General features: G+C 36.9%; 1 protein-coding gene across 2 annotated transcripts in view; it reads left to right on the top strand.

Moving 5' to 3' along the window:
- The window catches only part of Cntnap5 (contactin associated protein family member 5), a 787,874-nt gene that overhangs the window by 166,671 nt on the left and 604,016 nt on the right, over positions 1–17,187 (top strand). For both annotated transcript variants that reach the window (XM_027936831.2, XM_027936832.2), the window contains exon 2: positions 14,306–14,410. In XM_027936831.2, coding sequence (XP_027792632.2) covers positions 14,306–14,410 — 105 coding nt within the window. The remainder of the gene's footprint in view (positions 1–14,305; positions 14,411–17,187) is intronic.

The raw sequence follows: 17,187 nt of genomic DNA, 5'->3' as shown, positions 1-17,187 counted from the left end.
TAATGGCAGAACAATACAGTCTGGTCCAGTAAATGACACCCAGGATTTTTGAGTTAATGTGAAAAGTAGTATCTCCAAAACTGAAATATGGTAGTCAGAGGATCTCTGAATAGTTAATTTTTACCTCCGTGTATACATTATTGTCTACTCTCACATCTTTTATCTTAGATATATTTTTAAGAGCAATATTATATTAAAGAATGAAAAAAGAAAAAGTGATGGACTTGGGATTTAGCCTGAGTTCTGCCCAATTCCCTTCTTTCCGGTAAAGAAATTAAACTAGAAAAATATTCTAAACAAACAAACAACCAAACAAACAAAACATAAACTAGATCTCTCCATCACAGATCAAACCGAACCAGTGGGTGAGGGGAAATCACCCGTGGCAGATTATGGACCACCCTGGCCAACAAATAATTTGCTTCCACCCTCCAAATACAGAAATCCAAGCTAAGAGAAAGACATAGTGATGGATTATGATAAAGATGATTATTCAAATTGACAGTATTTTGATGTTACAACTTCAGGATTCAAATGTGTGCACTTTCTAAACATTATTTTCTTACTCAAAAATATTTACAGAGGTTTACTGGACAATTATAATTACAATGTTAGAGCTGCTATTAACTGAACATTTTCTACATGCCAAGCACTGTTGATGATTCATGATTATCCTCATTTATCATGATCACCTTGGCGGCGGGAAGGGAGGCAAGTATCGTTTTCTAAAGAGGAAGGGAGGGATAATGAAGCAGAGGAGGGACTGGATTTGCCTAAATTAACCAGGCTAGTCAATACAGTAACCAATGTACAAGCAGGGTGATGGTACCCACCCATGTGATAGTCTCTTTCTATTCCATGTGGCTTACATGCTCATAAGACTCCCAAGCTACACAATCAGGCTGTCTTCCAGATTCTTAGGTATGTTCCCAGCACTCTCTGAGACTTTGTTTCTGCTCTTGAAAAATGAGAGGGTGTTGATGACTGGGATAAATATTTTGGAGAGAATATGTCTTTGCCTCCCCAGGTAATACTGTGGGACCTGAATACTCATGCTTCCTCTTCTCAGTGACCACCTTGACTGTCTTACCTACCTGATGCTATAAGAATGTATTTAGAAATCTTACATATGTAAGGGATGATAATGACAGTCTCATCAATATTGTCTTCCAGAATGCATAGTGTTGCTTTCATTCCCCTATGTGACTCAGGCAAATGAGATAAATGTTGCTCAGATATTTTGCATTTTAGAAAGCTGCCTAGACTTTAGTTCTTACTTGGATTTTAGTGCTAATTTAAGATTGTCCTCCACTTATTTAAAATTCTGATGGATAATTATTTAGTGAGTGCTTTTTGGTCTTCACTGTAAAAGTCATGAAGTCAGGATGATGACTAAGACGGGGTCTTCTCTCAAAGAGTTATCTGTTACTAGTTTGACATCGTCTTCCAAACAAATGTTCCTTGTTGTGTTGGTCCTCCTAGTAGAGGGAGAATACAAGACACAAAAGATCTCAAAAGCAGAAAGAGGTTCTCTTCTCTGGAGACGTCAAAGCACAAGTCTGAAAGTATTTGCATTTTGTGGTGAGCAAGAGTTGGTGGGAGTGTAATGAAGAGGAGGGACAGAGAACTCTCAGATATGGAGGGTCACAGTGCTGGAACCCAGTATGCCCAAAATACTGCCAATAGATTGTCAAGTCTCAGCACAGACTGAGAAATTAGGAGTGTCAGAAGATGAAATAACCAAGAGTCAACTCACAATAAAATCTAGAAACTGTAATTTTACTCCAGAGGCATGAGGAACTACCAACCTCAGATCAATGTCATTTTTCATTATCTTAAATATAGAACGCATTGCTCACCTGTCTTTGGACAATTAAGAAAGCATCACCTTATAATGTCTTATGGCTTGTCATCTGATAATAAGCAAAAAACATAGGGATATATAATGTTTAGTCTCATGATAATACTTATTTTATTCATCTAAAAGATAGATGAAGAACTTTATAATTTGACAGTTGTTTAAATGTATGACCATTTATCACTTCTGTATCGCTTGATTTAGAGAATTAATTTTAGAAACTGATTTGGGCACTTCCCAGTTCTCCAGAATAACAAAACAGATCACCAATGAAACCAGAAATCTTGAAGAAATCCTTCAATTATACCTTCCTTTCAGTTCATCGGGTCATGATTATTCCCATACAATATAGCTAGATTTTCTTACCCTGTTTCCATTCATATTGTCATTATTTTTTAAAATTAGCCTTTATTACATCGTCTTTACTATTTCTATATCCCCTGATTGACTCTTCTTGCCACAAATCTTGCTTGCTCATTACCCTGCTGCCTTATTCTCACCCCTGCCATATGCCCACACACACATAGCCCATTCTTTGCAATGAAATGAGAGCCAACTTTCATAAAAAAAAAATTGATATGTATCTCTTGCATGAAGTGATGTTTTCCTGCTTTTTAAGCTTAGTATCTAAAATTGAAAGCATGGTGGATTATTTAAATATGTCTACATTATAAATAAATAAATATATATATATATATATATATATATATATATATATATATATATATTGTTGTTTTTTTTTTTTTTTTTGCAAAGATGATGCCATCTTGCCACAACTTTTGTAATGCTGCATGATAGCCATGCTTCCTCTTCTCCTTAAGGGTCACCAGACCAAGTACCATATAGCAGGAAGTCCAGACTACTGTGCTTAAGTGATTGCTTGTTGTACGCAAGAAAAATAAAAGTATGATAACACTTGGAAGTGTGTTCTGTTCATCTTGGATTATAAGCGATGCATAAATAGAATAAAGAATTATTCTATGAGTTTTGAACAGATGATAAATTGTTAAAACCATGCAGCTGGGCAAACTTTAAAAGATACAGCAGAAGGTACAGGGACATCACTTTTCAAATACCCTGTCTGAAATTGAAGATGTTGTGACTGAATCTAAGGCATTATTTTAAAAATGAAGGACACTAATGTATATCCAATTGAAAATAATGTATGTTCAATTGTGTTCCAATCACTGGGATATTTTATATGAATTGCCTCTTATTGTCCTCACAGAAATCCCATACATCATTTTTATTCCCATTTTATACAGAGAAAATTGAGACTAAATAACTTCCCAAAGGATATGTAATTATTTAAATGCATGATCAGGGCCTGCATTCAGAATAAGCTGGATTCCAATATCTGAGCTCTTTACAAATACAATAGAATCCCCAACATACACTTGCACACATACATGAAGTTATCATGAAGGATCACTTCTCTGACTCTGGCCTGCCATTATTTTCTCATCTACAAAGACCAATAAATGTCAATGCTTCTTCAAACTTTCAGTACATGTTTATCACATTCACTCATAAATGGCTGACATTGTGATCACTGATTCTGCTAGAAGCCAGCTGGCCAGTCCTCTACTTTTGACCAGTTATTTTCATCAATTTTCAATGAACAGATTGTGACACACAGAGATTGCAATGATTCTTTGAGGAATACTATACCTAGATCCATATGAGATGAAGAGGATTCTACGACTGTGTATGGACTGATTGAGCTGCACTTTAAGTTTATGGTTTCCTGAGTAACCAAGAATTTTAGAGTAATTTAGAACCACTCAATACAGGATCATGATTAGCTATTGGAAGTTTAGCCCATTGTATTCAAAAAAGAATAGATTTCTACTGAGAAAGACACAGTCAGAGAAGAAAATCTTCAACTCTGATGAGGACTGAATTGAAAGAAACACTATCCTTAAAATTTTCCCACTCTTTTCCCTCATGTTAATATTCTGCACATAATCATTGAACAATTCACTTTTTAAAGTGAAAAGAAATCATCTCTACCTGTTAACTTTCAAAACTTTTTATCTTTTACATTTTCCTATTTTCCAAGTCTTGTGATTCATACGATCCTATCCATTCATTTATTCAGCTTGCTTAAAAATACAATAATTTTAAAACAGATTTGGCACTGTATTTCCTAATGCTGTGTGTGTGTGCGTGTGTGTGTGTGTGTGTGTGTGTGTGTGTATTGTATAGTGTTGATAGGTGGAAATAGGGAAGATAGGGTTGTATACAAGCAGAGTTGAATTTAGGAAACAACTTTCAGGTAGATAAATTTTTATGTTTTTTTTTTTTCCAAAGACTTTTTTTTCTTATCAGACATTTCTAAAATCCTCCAAAGAAATCTAGACACAACTCTCAGCTTCTCATATTCCAGAAGTTTCTAATTCTTTTCATCTACAAATCTCACCATTTCTACACCCTAATAAAAAATGTTCCACGTTCTGTAGATAATCAAATTAACCTAGTAAGGGCCATTTATAACCTTAAGAGTTTAATAACTTGGTCATGTTTGAGTTTAGATGCCATCAGGATGGTACTTTGGAGGGCATGATTGTCAGACTTCTCAGCAGCAGACCCCTTACTTCTGACCTCTGCCAGTTGGGCTTTACTCTTTGGCCATCAACAAGGCCAAAACTGTGCTTAGCAGGGACTTACCAAGTGCAAATACCCCACTCTCCTCTTTCGTCCTCACGGTTCCACCTCTGGAAGCCAAAATTAAGGTTGGCATGCTTTATTTTCCAGGAAACACATTGAAAGCAGGGTTCTAAAAGGAAAATTCTAATACAAACGCAGCTTGGTGTCTACCTGAGAAGACTACTGCAAAAATTATCATATATGTGGAAAGGATAAATTAGAATCAAATTTTTGGGAACAAAAATGTGAGCTTATATTTGTGAAATATTTCTAAGTAAAAAGAAGCAAATAAACTTGATAAGGTCTGAGTCTTTTATTTAACAAAGATTTATTGAACACATGTAGTTCCACATACTAAGTCTTAGGGAAAATAAATAAATAAGTTTAAAAATTCCAGTTCAGCATGGCCTTTTATATTCCTCTCATAATTAGTACACTTTGTGTCTCACATATGAGGGAATTACGAAACATTTGTCAACCTGGGTGTAGTTGTGCACAACTCTAATCCAAATGACTTGGGAGGTTGAGGCAGGAGGATCGAGAGTTCAAAGCCAGCCTAGACAAAATCGAGGCACTAAGCAACTCAGCAAGACCCTGTCGTTAAATAAAATGCAAAAAAATAGGGCTGGGGATGTGGCTCAGTGGTAAAATACCCCTCAGTTCAATCTCCAGTACACCCCAACAGAAATAAAAGTAAAAAAAAGAAACACTTATTGAATTGAGAAAGTCATTGATGAATTAGATTTAAAGATAGACATGGAAAACAAGTAACAGTGTGATCTGAACAAGATATCTTTATCTGAGAATTAAAACAAAACAAATCAAAAACCAGTGGTGGTATGGGAAAAAAATGGGTGGGGAGACTTTAATACAAGAGAGAATGGTGTTTGAGAACCATTGAGTTTGCGCTAACTCTGGAACATCCCTGGACAGATGTTCTTCACAATTAAAGAGAAGAGCAATATTAACACAAGGTATTCAGTCCAACAGGAGCTTCCCCTGCCAGTTTGTGACAAAGGACTATGTTGTGGAGATCCAGAGCAGGTTTTGAGATAAGCAGTACACAGAGTCGCACAGACTTTGGTTCAAATTCCAGCACCCTCTTGTTAATTCCTAGACAGGACTAGACCCTCTTCTGGATGTTCCTGCAGCCTTCAGTGCTGTGAATGACATGTCCACCTCTACCATGTTTGAGGGATTTGCCATAAGCCTTCCACTGTATTGAAACTGAGGGAAACTATGACACCTACTATGTGCTCGCTTAAAGTATGATAAGGGAACAACTGAACAGTAATCACTGTCATTTTACAGTTGAGGAATCTAAAATGAGATTTAGAGGTAAAATGAGACCTGTTTACAGTTCAAGCAAGGGAAGTCCAGGACTCCTGGATTCCTGTCCAAATGTTATTTACGTGAATTTACATGCTATTTTTCACAAACAAAGGCAATTTTGGTTGTGTTATTGTTGTTGATGTTTTGTTTTGTGCTGGGGATTGAATCCAAGCCAAGGCCTTCTGCGTGATAACTGCAAGTTCTACCACTAAACTAGACGTTTAATCTCTTCTTTATTAAGAAACGTAGATGCTTGGTTTCTTGAGCTCAGTTCTGTATTTGACTTTATTCTGCCTTGACATGGCAAAAGCCTCACCTTGAGTATTCATCAGATGGTCAAAAAGCAGATGTTGTAAAGTGCCGCAGTCCGGCTGCAGCAAAATAACCGGGGGGTGACGAACAACTTGTGTACATTGATACAGCAGGAATAGGAGCCGTTTATTGCAGGACAGGAGCAGTATTTATACATTCCACACAGCTTATCTAATTAACATAAACTAGATACATCAGTCAACCAATCAGGAATCTCCACACTTAATGGCTTGCTTTTGTTACTTCTCAAACCACTCCCTCTGGCATTTTGCCAGGCACCATCCAGACTTGTTTACGAACTCTAATATTTCCCTGGCTAAATGCCAGGTGTTATTTTGACTTGTTTACCGACTCTAACATTTCCCCCTTTTGTTTAATTTAAATAACAACCATAGTGGTTTTTACAGAAACACCATAAATAACCTGCTACAAACAGAAAGGGAGGATACAAAATGTCACAATACCAAGCCAATTGATGGCTCCATGCAAGAAGCCCTTGGAAAAATTATACCAGCAATGACACTGTTAGCAAAGATACCGAGTTACAATTTGTTATAGAGTACAGTTTGTTGTCTCAGTCCAGGTAAAGCAGTGTCTCAATAGATTAACTCACAGTCCAGGTAAATCACAGTCCAGGTAAGTTCTGCAGGCAGCTAGCTTAAATCACAGTCCAGGTGAGTTCTGCAGGCAGCTAGCTTAAATCACAGTCCAGGTAAGTTCTGCAGGCAGCTAGCTTAAATCACAGTCCAGGTAAGTTCTGCAGGCAGCTAGCTTGATCCGAAGTCTCCTACGGTTCTCAGCTGAAATCTCAGTCCCGTTCTCAGCAACACTGGGAATTCTTCCACCTTCGTCTTCACCCACACTGGGACGAAGGCAGGAACTCCGGATGGCTAAAGAAAATCCTGTAGCATTTCACTAAGAAAACAACCTTCTGAACAATTTAGTACATTATCTCAAGGTTTTTTTGCATTTGAAATAAGCATTAATAGTACTCATTATTTATCAGCCTCCAGGTCAGGGAGAACCATTGTAGCTTAGTTATTGGCATTGAAAATGACCAAACATCAGCGGACGCCAGTAGCGTCTTCTGCCGGCTGTAGCGTCCCGGGTAGCCCCAGATGGCCCTGGGGAGAGTCCCGGTCTCAAACTGCTACTGGGCACAGGGAGCAAGAGCTTGCGAGACTGTGCCTCCAGGTCAGGTCTAGATTTGGGCGCGGCAGTGGAAGAGCCAGCTCCCCGGTCAGGAGGCGGGGAAGGGCCAGTCGCCGCAGCCTCTTGGAAAATCCTTGCTGCGCTGTGACCGGCTTGCACACTTGGCAGCCGCTTCTCCGCTTCACACACCCTCCAGTAACGAAAAGTATTCAGTAATAGCCTTTTGCTGCAACTTTTTTCCTGATAATCCTTCCTCCTCTGATAATCTTTCTTCTTCTGAACTTTCTGTTTCTTTCTGACTAGAGTTCCTGGGCTTCTATCAACACACGCCCTAACTATTCTTGGTTCCACTGGGGTGCCTTCTTCCCTTAGTAATTTACTTCTCACCCCTTCCATATTTTCATCATAAAGACAATACAATACACTGAGACAAAACAAGACACAAACATACTGTATCAATCTTCTCCATTTTCTCGAAATGGTCATTTTTCCTCTCGCCCTATCTGCCTAGGGACGAGCAGATTTGCTCCCGTCCTATCTATGGACAGGCAGCTTTTTTTCGTCACTTACCCCCGAGTGTCCCGGGGCTCCCCGTACGGGCCACCATCTGCCGCAGTCCGGCTGCAGCAAAATAACCGGGGGGTGACGAACAACTTGTGTACATTGATACAGCAGGAGTAGGAGCCGTTTATTGCAGGACAGGAGCAGTATTTATACATTCCACACAGCTTATCTAATTAACATAAACTAGATACATCAGTCAACCAATCAGGAATCTCCACACTTAATGGCTTGCTTTTGTTACTTCTCAAACCACTCCCTCTGGCATTTTGCCAGGCACCATCCAGACTTGTTTACGAACTCTAATATTTCCCTGGCTAAATGCCAGGTGTTATTTTGACTTGTTTACAGACTCTAACAGTAAAGGCTTGGAGATGAAGACCAGTATAGACCTTCTTTTCATGACTTATTTTAGAGAGCTATTGTTTTCTGGTCTGCTCATTATGAAGCAATTTATCTTTTGAGGTTTCCTCGTAGAAAAGGGCAACAGGGTCAGATTCAAGCGTAATATTGTAGTATTTATTTTTGTTGTTTGCTAAGTGAAATTATAGGTAGCAAGGGGGGAAAGAAATGGAGCTAAAAGCATGAGTTATCACTTCTAAGCACCATTGTAGGCACTCTACAAAATGCATGGTTTATGTCTTTTAAACAAAGTAGGCCATTAAGTGTGCGGTGCTAAGGGGAATTTTATCTTACCTATAAATACAAGTGAATCTTTTAAGCTCCAAATCCCCATATACAGACAATTTACTGTGGTAATCAAGACAGTGCAAACAATTTCACTTCAGCACCGTCTGTAACTCAATTGGTATTTTAATAATAATGAATAAAAATATATGCTGGCAACAAAAAAAAATGTTACTTAAAGTAGAATCATCTTAAAGAGTCAATGATAATTTCTAAGAAGCTGTGTAAATATCGTAATTACCCAGACTTCTTTTTGGTGTGTGTGCCTTCATCTTTTAATTAATGTGATAGGATACCTCTAGCACTGAACTGTACACATATATTAAGGAACAAATTATCCCCACTTCTTCAGATTGCAATACTAAAATGCTTAAGTATCTATGCAAATATATATTCATAGGCAATCACATTAAGTCTCATTTATTTTTCTGTTCTTACCTCTTTTTTCTTTCCCATTGTGCTTTACTTTTTGTCTGTTTGCCTTAGGGAAATGAGGGACTTAGGAGAATGTGAGGAAGGAAGACATAAGGAACGCAAAAAGATTCAAATAGTTTTGAAAGTGACAGACTATCCTTTGTCAATGTTTGTCTGTTATCTGGGAAATGAGATGGTGTTTTTCCTTTTGCAAAAAAAAAGAAAAAGAAAGAAAAGAAAAGAAAAAAAGAAATTAAAAAAATTAAAAATAAAACAAATAAAAAGTCACCCATTAAAACAATTCTTCTGAAGAATAATATAACTCATGATTACCTGCCTTATGAAAAGGAGGCAGGTAACTGACCCTGTGGTCACCAGGAGACAGTGAATGAACTTGAGTTTTGGTCCAGGCTGGTCCACCGATTATTTGGATAATCCTGAACAGTGTTATTCTCTTCCCTCATTTGTGAAGCAAAGATTTAGATTTAACAAACCGTAGATGTGACTTCTGGGTCCTGAAATTCTTTAAGTCTATGAATACAAGGCAGATTATCTGCAAATAGCCCTAGGGTTGCATAAACAGCTACTTGAACTGTAACAGCAGAGGAGCCTCAGTCTCACCCACAGGTGTAGAGTTTTATCTGCACAAGACAATGTGCAGCAGGCAGGGACCTTTGTGCTATCAAGAAAAAGAGTGAAGATGGCACGGTACTTATTTTCTGAGGAAAAATGGAGAATCACATGTCACCTTTGAATCGGGGTTTGCATTTTGAAAATTGCCTTTTAATTTCATCTAAAGGTTGGGAGAAAAGGCCCATGAAGATTTTTGAAAGCTCATTTTGAAAATGTTCAATTTCACCAATGTATCCGTGGTTTCTTGGAAAATCCCTTTTTCTTGAAAGCAATTTTTGGGAAAATGCTTAAGGTCTGTCCTAAGTGGTCCCACTGGAAGTGGGTAGGGGAGAAACCTGATGTTTAATCCCTGAGTATCTTTTTTCCCTAAACTTTAAACACCTCCCTTTGGACCACAGTTTCTTCACATTTTCAGCTTTTTCTCTAAATACAGATAAACACATACACACACTTCTGGAGGAGAGAGTGATGGATTTAGCATTGTGCAGACTCACTGTCAGAAGGCTGAGATGCTAGTGGAACCTGAAATTCAACGATAACATAGATTTGCTTATTGGAAGCATGCAGGAGGGGTGGAACAGATGGTATTTCTTTTCCTTCCTTCCCTGCCATGTGTTCTGTGTGATGTCGAGCCAGCCTCCAGGAGGCTGCAGATCCCAGGCTCTGTGATCCTTCACCCCCTCATTCCCCTCCACTTCATCTTCTACTGCTCATCTGGCCCATTGTAAGCCTTTAGTGCAAAAGAGCTATCTGTGATACCAATTCTTGGGCAGGTTTCATGGTACAAAAATGAGATCCCAGAAATAAGATTGTTAAAATAGTTGTTCTCAATTACAGAAAGATATTACCAGCAATTCATATACCACTTTCTGTTCTCATTTTGGGCTTTATACTTGACAAAAAGTTGTGTTTTTCCCCCTCATCTATTCTAATTCCATCTTTAAAATGATTCTATAAATGTATTTGGCAGAGATGATTCTTTATTTTACAGACAATGAAAATAAAGTTGAATTCACTTGAATCTATTATATTGAGTCATTGAGTCAAAAGAAGAAACAAATCTGGGAACCAAGATCTCCTAGTTCTAGACACCCAGATACTTTCCACCACCCCAGGCTATTCCAAATCATAAAATAAAATAAAACAAAACCTAATGATTGTTTTCAGGTATGCTGGGTCATTTCTCTTCTGTTTTAAGAATAGGAACCCTGTCTAAAATCATACCCACTTTTAGATTTAGGATGTTTATATTGTAAACTCTTTTGAGAAGAGTCATGTTCCAGTCTCTTTTAGGTGAGGTTATCAAGTTATTCACTTGACTTAGAGATGGCAGAGAGAACTACGTCTCTGCTCTAGATGGAGAGTGATGTCATCTTTCTTCCTTTCTAATTTGAAAATTTCCCACTCTTATCCTATTTTGAGCAAGGAGTTGAAGTTCAAACAGTTTCTCTCAAAGCCACTGTTGAAATGCATAGAGTGTGTGAGGAGGTGCACCTAAAACAATGAAAATCTCTAGGCCTTTCCCTTGGCATAGATTGTGTTTCATGTATTTACTTATTTCTGAAATGGAACCATTAACCTCAGAGGCTGAGACACAGGGCAAGCCGTTTTCAGAGGAGGAAGTGTGACAGCTTTGCCATGACACCATTGGGCCCTGGAAGCTGAGTCCTCCCTAAGGCCAGTGCCTTGTGAAGGAGGGAAGGGCAGAGGGTTGGAGGAGATGGCAAAGATCACTTGTCTGAAAGGCTAGACAGTGAGTACCAGTTTTAGCAGTTGGGCTCTATGCTTAGTGAACATTTCCTAAACCTCCCCATTTCTTTATTTGTTTACATCTTTATATTTCTGATAGTTCTATGAGCTCTGTAAGATTTGAAAGCTTTTTACTCAGCTCTGTCCTTAATGTTTCTCTGAGGATAGGCACAACATCAGGTCAGATATTTGCACTGAATTAAATGACCAGGTTACATCCATTTCTAGTATTTCATGGACATTTTAATAGTTAACATATTCCTCCAAGAACAACTATAATATGAGGAGAAAAATTATACTCCAGGGTTGTTTCTTGAGTGATGTGTGACTTGAGATGACTTGAAATTTCTACAGAAGTATAGTTGATTCTGCTCCAATATAGTGTATGCATTTATAAACACAACTGGTTAATTGTACAATAAAAAATCTTATAAGAAAGGGCTTACAGCACGACAGATGCAATTCCACAGCATGTACAATCAGAAAAAATGAGAAAGTATATCCCATTTATGTATGATATATCAAAGTGCATAAGTGCAGTTTACTGTCATGTATAACTAATTAAAACAAATTTTAAAAAAAATTAAAAAGAAAGGGGGGCTTAAGTTAAAATAGGGTTAGGAGCACCATACTCAAAAGGCATCAATGACACATAGAATGTAAGAACCTAATAAAATGATAGCAGAGTTGTATGCATATTAAACATTTTAGAAATACATAAATGCTATAATAAATAGGTTTCTTTGCCTTTAAAAGATTCACAGTTTTCTTGTGGATTTGGGTGTCATAAGGGCTTGAGTTGTTACAAAGTGATGGAAAGGTGTTTTTATGAAATGGGTTGATAGTGATAACTACAGAGGTCAATGGGGGAAGCTCATAACACAGTTGTGAATTTTAAATTCTGTGTTTATATTTGATAATTTTGTGTGTGTGTGTGTGTGTGTGTGTGTTTGGAATATACATCTAAGGTTCATTTTTTTTTGTATTTATCTGATATTTCCAGATGATAAGAGTCAGAAGTAAATTGCAACATCCACATTATGTTTAAACTGTTTCCTAATATATAAATAAAGTAAAAATATGTTTTCAAGCAAGTGCTTTGAGGTAAGCAAACATCATCTAACATTTGTGTCTTATACCAGGAGTGAAACAGTCACATGCTTTGCTTTCTGTTCACAGAGTGACCACAACTACAGAGATACCAAAGTAGTGACATCTATGTTCTTTCTCCAGTGAGGATCTGGTGTTGTCTCATGTTTGTCAAATACCTCAAAATATTTTTCAAACATTTCTGTTTGGAGAGAACTCAAAATACACTTTGCCAGTTGATTTTTTAGCACTCTTAACAAACAAGAAATTAATTCTTATGATTCTAATTAATTTTTCCTGCAATTAGCTGAAATGCAGGTCTCTAAGAATTTGTTAGATAATCAAGCATGAACCAATATGAATGTTCTTTAAAAATGTATCAAACCAAAGCTTCCTAAGAAGTTTACCTGCAAACTGAACAGCACATTCTGATTTTGTTTTGAATGAGGTATGTGTAGGTCTCAAGAAGTCATTTCTCAATGTTCTGCAGAATCAATTTTGTACAACATGGAAAAAAAAAAACAGGAAAAGAATGTTGGTACTCTGAGGCTGATGATTGATTGATTGATTGATTGATCCTTTCTTCCCTTCCTTTCTTCCTTCATCATTCACCATACCACCCTTTCACAAACTTTTCTTCAGGACCTATTATGTTGCAGATTCTTTGCTAGGAGCCCACAAAGAGTGTGCTACCTAGTGGAAGATAAAAACAAAATAAGGAATTATTATATAAGACTAAGATAATCTATTGTTCTAGCTACTTTTGTGCTGTTCTAACAGAATACCTAAAACTAGGTCATTTAAAATGAATAGACATGTATTGGTTTACATTTCTGGAAACTGGAAAGTCATATATAAAGGTTCTAGCATCTAACAAGAGCTAATTGCCATGTGATCACATGGTAGAAGGCAAGAGTGTAGGAGACCACATTCCCGAAACCCCTTTTTAAGGCGTAAAACCCATCTATGAGAATGGAGCCTTCACAGCTTAATTATCTTTTTGAAGGTTTCTCCTGTTTCCATTGCTAGAATGACAATTCAATCTCAATATGAATTTTGGAGGGTACAATATTGTAACCAAAGCATCAATATGCTAAGAGTGAAGGACAGGATCCTCTATATGAAATTGGATGGTCATGGCATTCGTATCAATCTAGAGGGACATATAAGGAGTCAATACCATGTCTATGCCTGTGACCTCACCTTTCTCATATTTGGATTTTATCAAAGAAGCCTTAGAAAACATGCATATCACATTTAGAATAGTTGGGATGGTACCTATTGAAGTGAATATCAAATTTAAGACTGCAAAAAAACAAACAAACTCTGAGGCTATTCTCTAATGCTGTATAAAGTATAAATGAGCTTCTAAGATGAGTAACTTATTTTGCAGTGGTGTTCACAAAGCAGAGAGTAAGCTATTTGAAACAATCTTATACCTCTAGATACAATTACTATAGGAGAACTTGAAGACCAGAAAATAAACATTTACATCCATAATGGTCTCCCTTTCTTTAGAATAAGTACAAGTATAATTAATTAATGCTTTGCTCAAACAGTCAATTAAAGGAATGAATGGATAGCTGGGCTTTTGAGTCAGACACACCTAGGCGGATGAGACACTCCTGGGTGAGTCTTGGGACCACAGACAATCTGCATGAGACCCTGAGCTTCATTGCCACCATCTGTGAAAGAAAATCACACCTGTCCTTCAGACCTCTTGTGAGGAGTAGATGCAATAACACAAGGAAGGAAGTGGGGCCTCACTTTATGAGGAGAAAGTGATTAATAAATGATGGTAGTTAATGTCATGATTGCCCTTTTCATGGGCAATCTAATCTCTTTTTCTCTCTCTTCCTATCATTCTAGACAACTGTGATGACCCATTAGCATCCCTGCTGTCTCCAATGGCTTTTTCCAGCTCCTCAGATCTCACTGGTACCCCCAGTGCAGCTCAGCTCAACTGGAGAGTTGGTAAGTAGACGGAACAAAATCCCAACGCCAAGTGACAAATGAGAACACCACAAACACAGGAGAAAAAGTGATCGTTTCATATACTGGGTTCATGTCCAAAGGCAGTGTTCAGAAGATGTGGAAGGACAAGGGTTAAAATTTAACAGAATCATACTTCCTGTCACATAACGGAATTCCAGAGAATGCCTTTTTTTTTTTATTATAAGAAGCCTATGCAAAAGTGACTTTTAAAAGGAATTTGCTTTATTTTTATACTTTGTGTATCTAACATAAATAGCTACCCAAACATGTTATTATAACAAGTTTATAGAATAATGAAGTTTATTTAAAATTCCCGACTTTAATTTTACTATAAAACTAATATTGCTATCTTTAAGAATATTCAAAATACTATTCACTCAAAGTAAGAATTCAATCTATAATCCTAGTAGTAGGAGATAACTGTGCTTAAGTACCTAGTATGTAACTTTACAAATGCTGACAGAAGCCAGGGTAGACACTCTGAACTAGTCTCTGATGTAAAATGCCCTTAACAAATGCGATATTGGATATGTGGACATTACTATAGGAGAATTTGAAAACCAGAAAACAAACATTTACATCTATAATAGTCTCCCTTTCTATAGAATAATACTTTAATTATATATGGGTGTTGATTTTTATAATGTATATGAGAGATATAAAGATAGAAAAGGTGATAATTGAATTACTTTAGTTTTAAAGACTAATTATCTGATGATAACATTTGAATATCTGATTAAAGTTATAAACTTTCTCCTAGGTGAAGAAAAAAATGTATGAAATTTGAAAAGATCCTTTTAGGGTCTATTTTAGAGTTCATATTAATTTCTCTTGACCATTATTTCATTGGTATGTTAGACCAACCACATTAGTAAATTTTTCATTGTTGAATCATCATTGCATCCTGGAATACATTTTAATAAGTGATTTTGTAATTTTTAAGTGTGTATTTTTAAGTAATGAAAGATTTAATTTGTGAAAGCTTTCATTTATATTTAATTTTTGAATATAATGGAACCAGTAATTTAAAAGCCAGCAAGGGTCAAAATTTATTTGAGAAAGCCATTTAAGAATACAGACAATCTTTCATATTTGAACACTCAAAAATATTTATTAAAAACTGCTTATATGCTGAACATGTACAGACTTTCTTTTCTTGTCCTTATTCTGTAAACATTGTAGGATGACAAGAATTTACCTGGCACTTACAACATCCTAGGTATTGTAAAGATCAAAGAGATATTATAAATCATCAAAGAGATGATTTAAGGTATAGATGCAAAAATGTGTATACATTGTATGCAAATATTACATCATTTTATACCACAGACTTGAGCATTCACGGAATTTGGTACAAGAGGAGGACCGTGAACCAAACCACTGTGGATTCCAAGGGATGATTGCATTATTCTAAAAGCAAAAGAATGGCCAGTTAGAGAGATAACAGAAAAATATTAATAAAATTTTATAATAACACTGACCTTTGATGATTATTCTGTGCTACAAATTTTATTAATAATTTTACCAATATCATGATAGAGGTAACAAAGTTGTTTTAGAATAAGCAATGTGACCTTTTACTTCAAGTCGGGTCCCTGAGGCTAAGAAAAGTTGCATGATTTACCCCAAATCACACAGCTAGGAAAGAAAATACTTGGATTCAAACCTAATTAATCTGAATCTAAGTCTCATTTTCACAATCAGCACATTAGCAAATTGATTCACAGGTACAGATTAAAGAGGGTGAAGTAGAAAGAAAAAAGAGATTTTATTCTCTTTTATTGCTGAGTAATATTCCATTGTGTATTTATGCCACATTTTTTTTATCCAATCATCTATTGAAGGGCATTTAGATTGGTTCTACAATTTAGCTATTGTGAATTGTGCTGCTATAAACATTGATGTGGCTGTGTCCCTGTAGTATGCTCTTTTTAAGTCCTTTGGGTATAGACTGAGGAGAGAGATAGCTGTCTCAAATGGTGGTTCCCTGCTGTTATATATAAATAATGAAAAAAAAAATCCAACCAGAAAAAAAAGAAGAAAGAGAAACAAATCCACTACAGTTCAGACTGTAATACTTATAAAAGTTACAAGTTACTTTGAGTTACTTCAAGTCACTTACCTGCTCTTGATCTCAGCTTTTTATCTGTGAAGTAGGCTCAGAATGACTGCCTTGTAACATTATGTGTAGAAAGAAACCAGACTTGTATAACCAAAAAGTCTTTCCCACTGCAGGATAGAGAACTGGAGTAGAGCAAGGAGGTCCACTGTTCTTTCAGGAAGAAGCAGCTGGGGGAGACTGAGAGTTTCCAACAGGGCTTGCTGGGATAGTTTGTCTCAATTCCATTCAACCCCTGGGCATTTCCTGAGAAACTATGGGTCTTGCCATAGGCAGCTCTTTCCTTATTGGAGAGGTAGTGACTAGGAACAAGTGTCTTCACTGCAATAGATAATAACCCTGCTCCAGTTCATAGGGAGGCTGTGTGCCTCAGCCCAAGGCCACTATGTCTGTGTGAATATGGAAATTCCACTTCTCTCCTCTCTCTTAAAAGTCCAAATCCTGAAAGTTGAATAAATTCAGTCCTACTGATGGGATGCATTGACTTCATCTTCCAACATGGAATTCCCTTCCTTCACTGGGGCCCAAGCTTCCCCTCACAACACCATTGAATCATCTGGAGAGCTTTACAGGGAGCATTGCCTGAGCCTATCTCCCAAATATCTGAATTAATTGGGATGAGACGCAAGCAAAGATG

The sequence above is a fragment of the Marmota flaviventris genome, chromosome 11, assembly GCF_047511675.1.
Source record: "Marmota flaviventris isolate mMarFla1 chromosome 11, mMarFla1.hap1, whole genome shotgun sequence".
NCBI lineage: Eukaryota > Metazoa > Chordata > Mammalia > Rodentia > Sciuridae > Marmota > Marmota flaviventris.
Note: the sequence above shows the minus strand (reverse complement) of the source record. Positions and strands in the feature narration are given on the sequence as shown.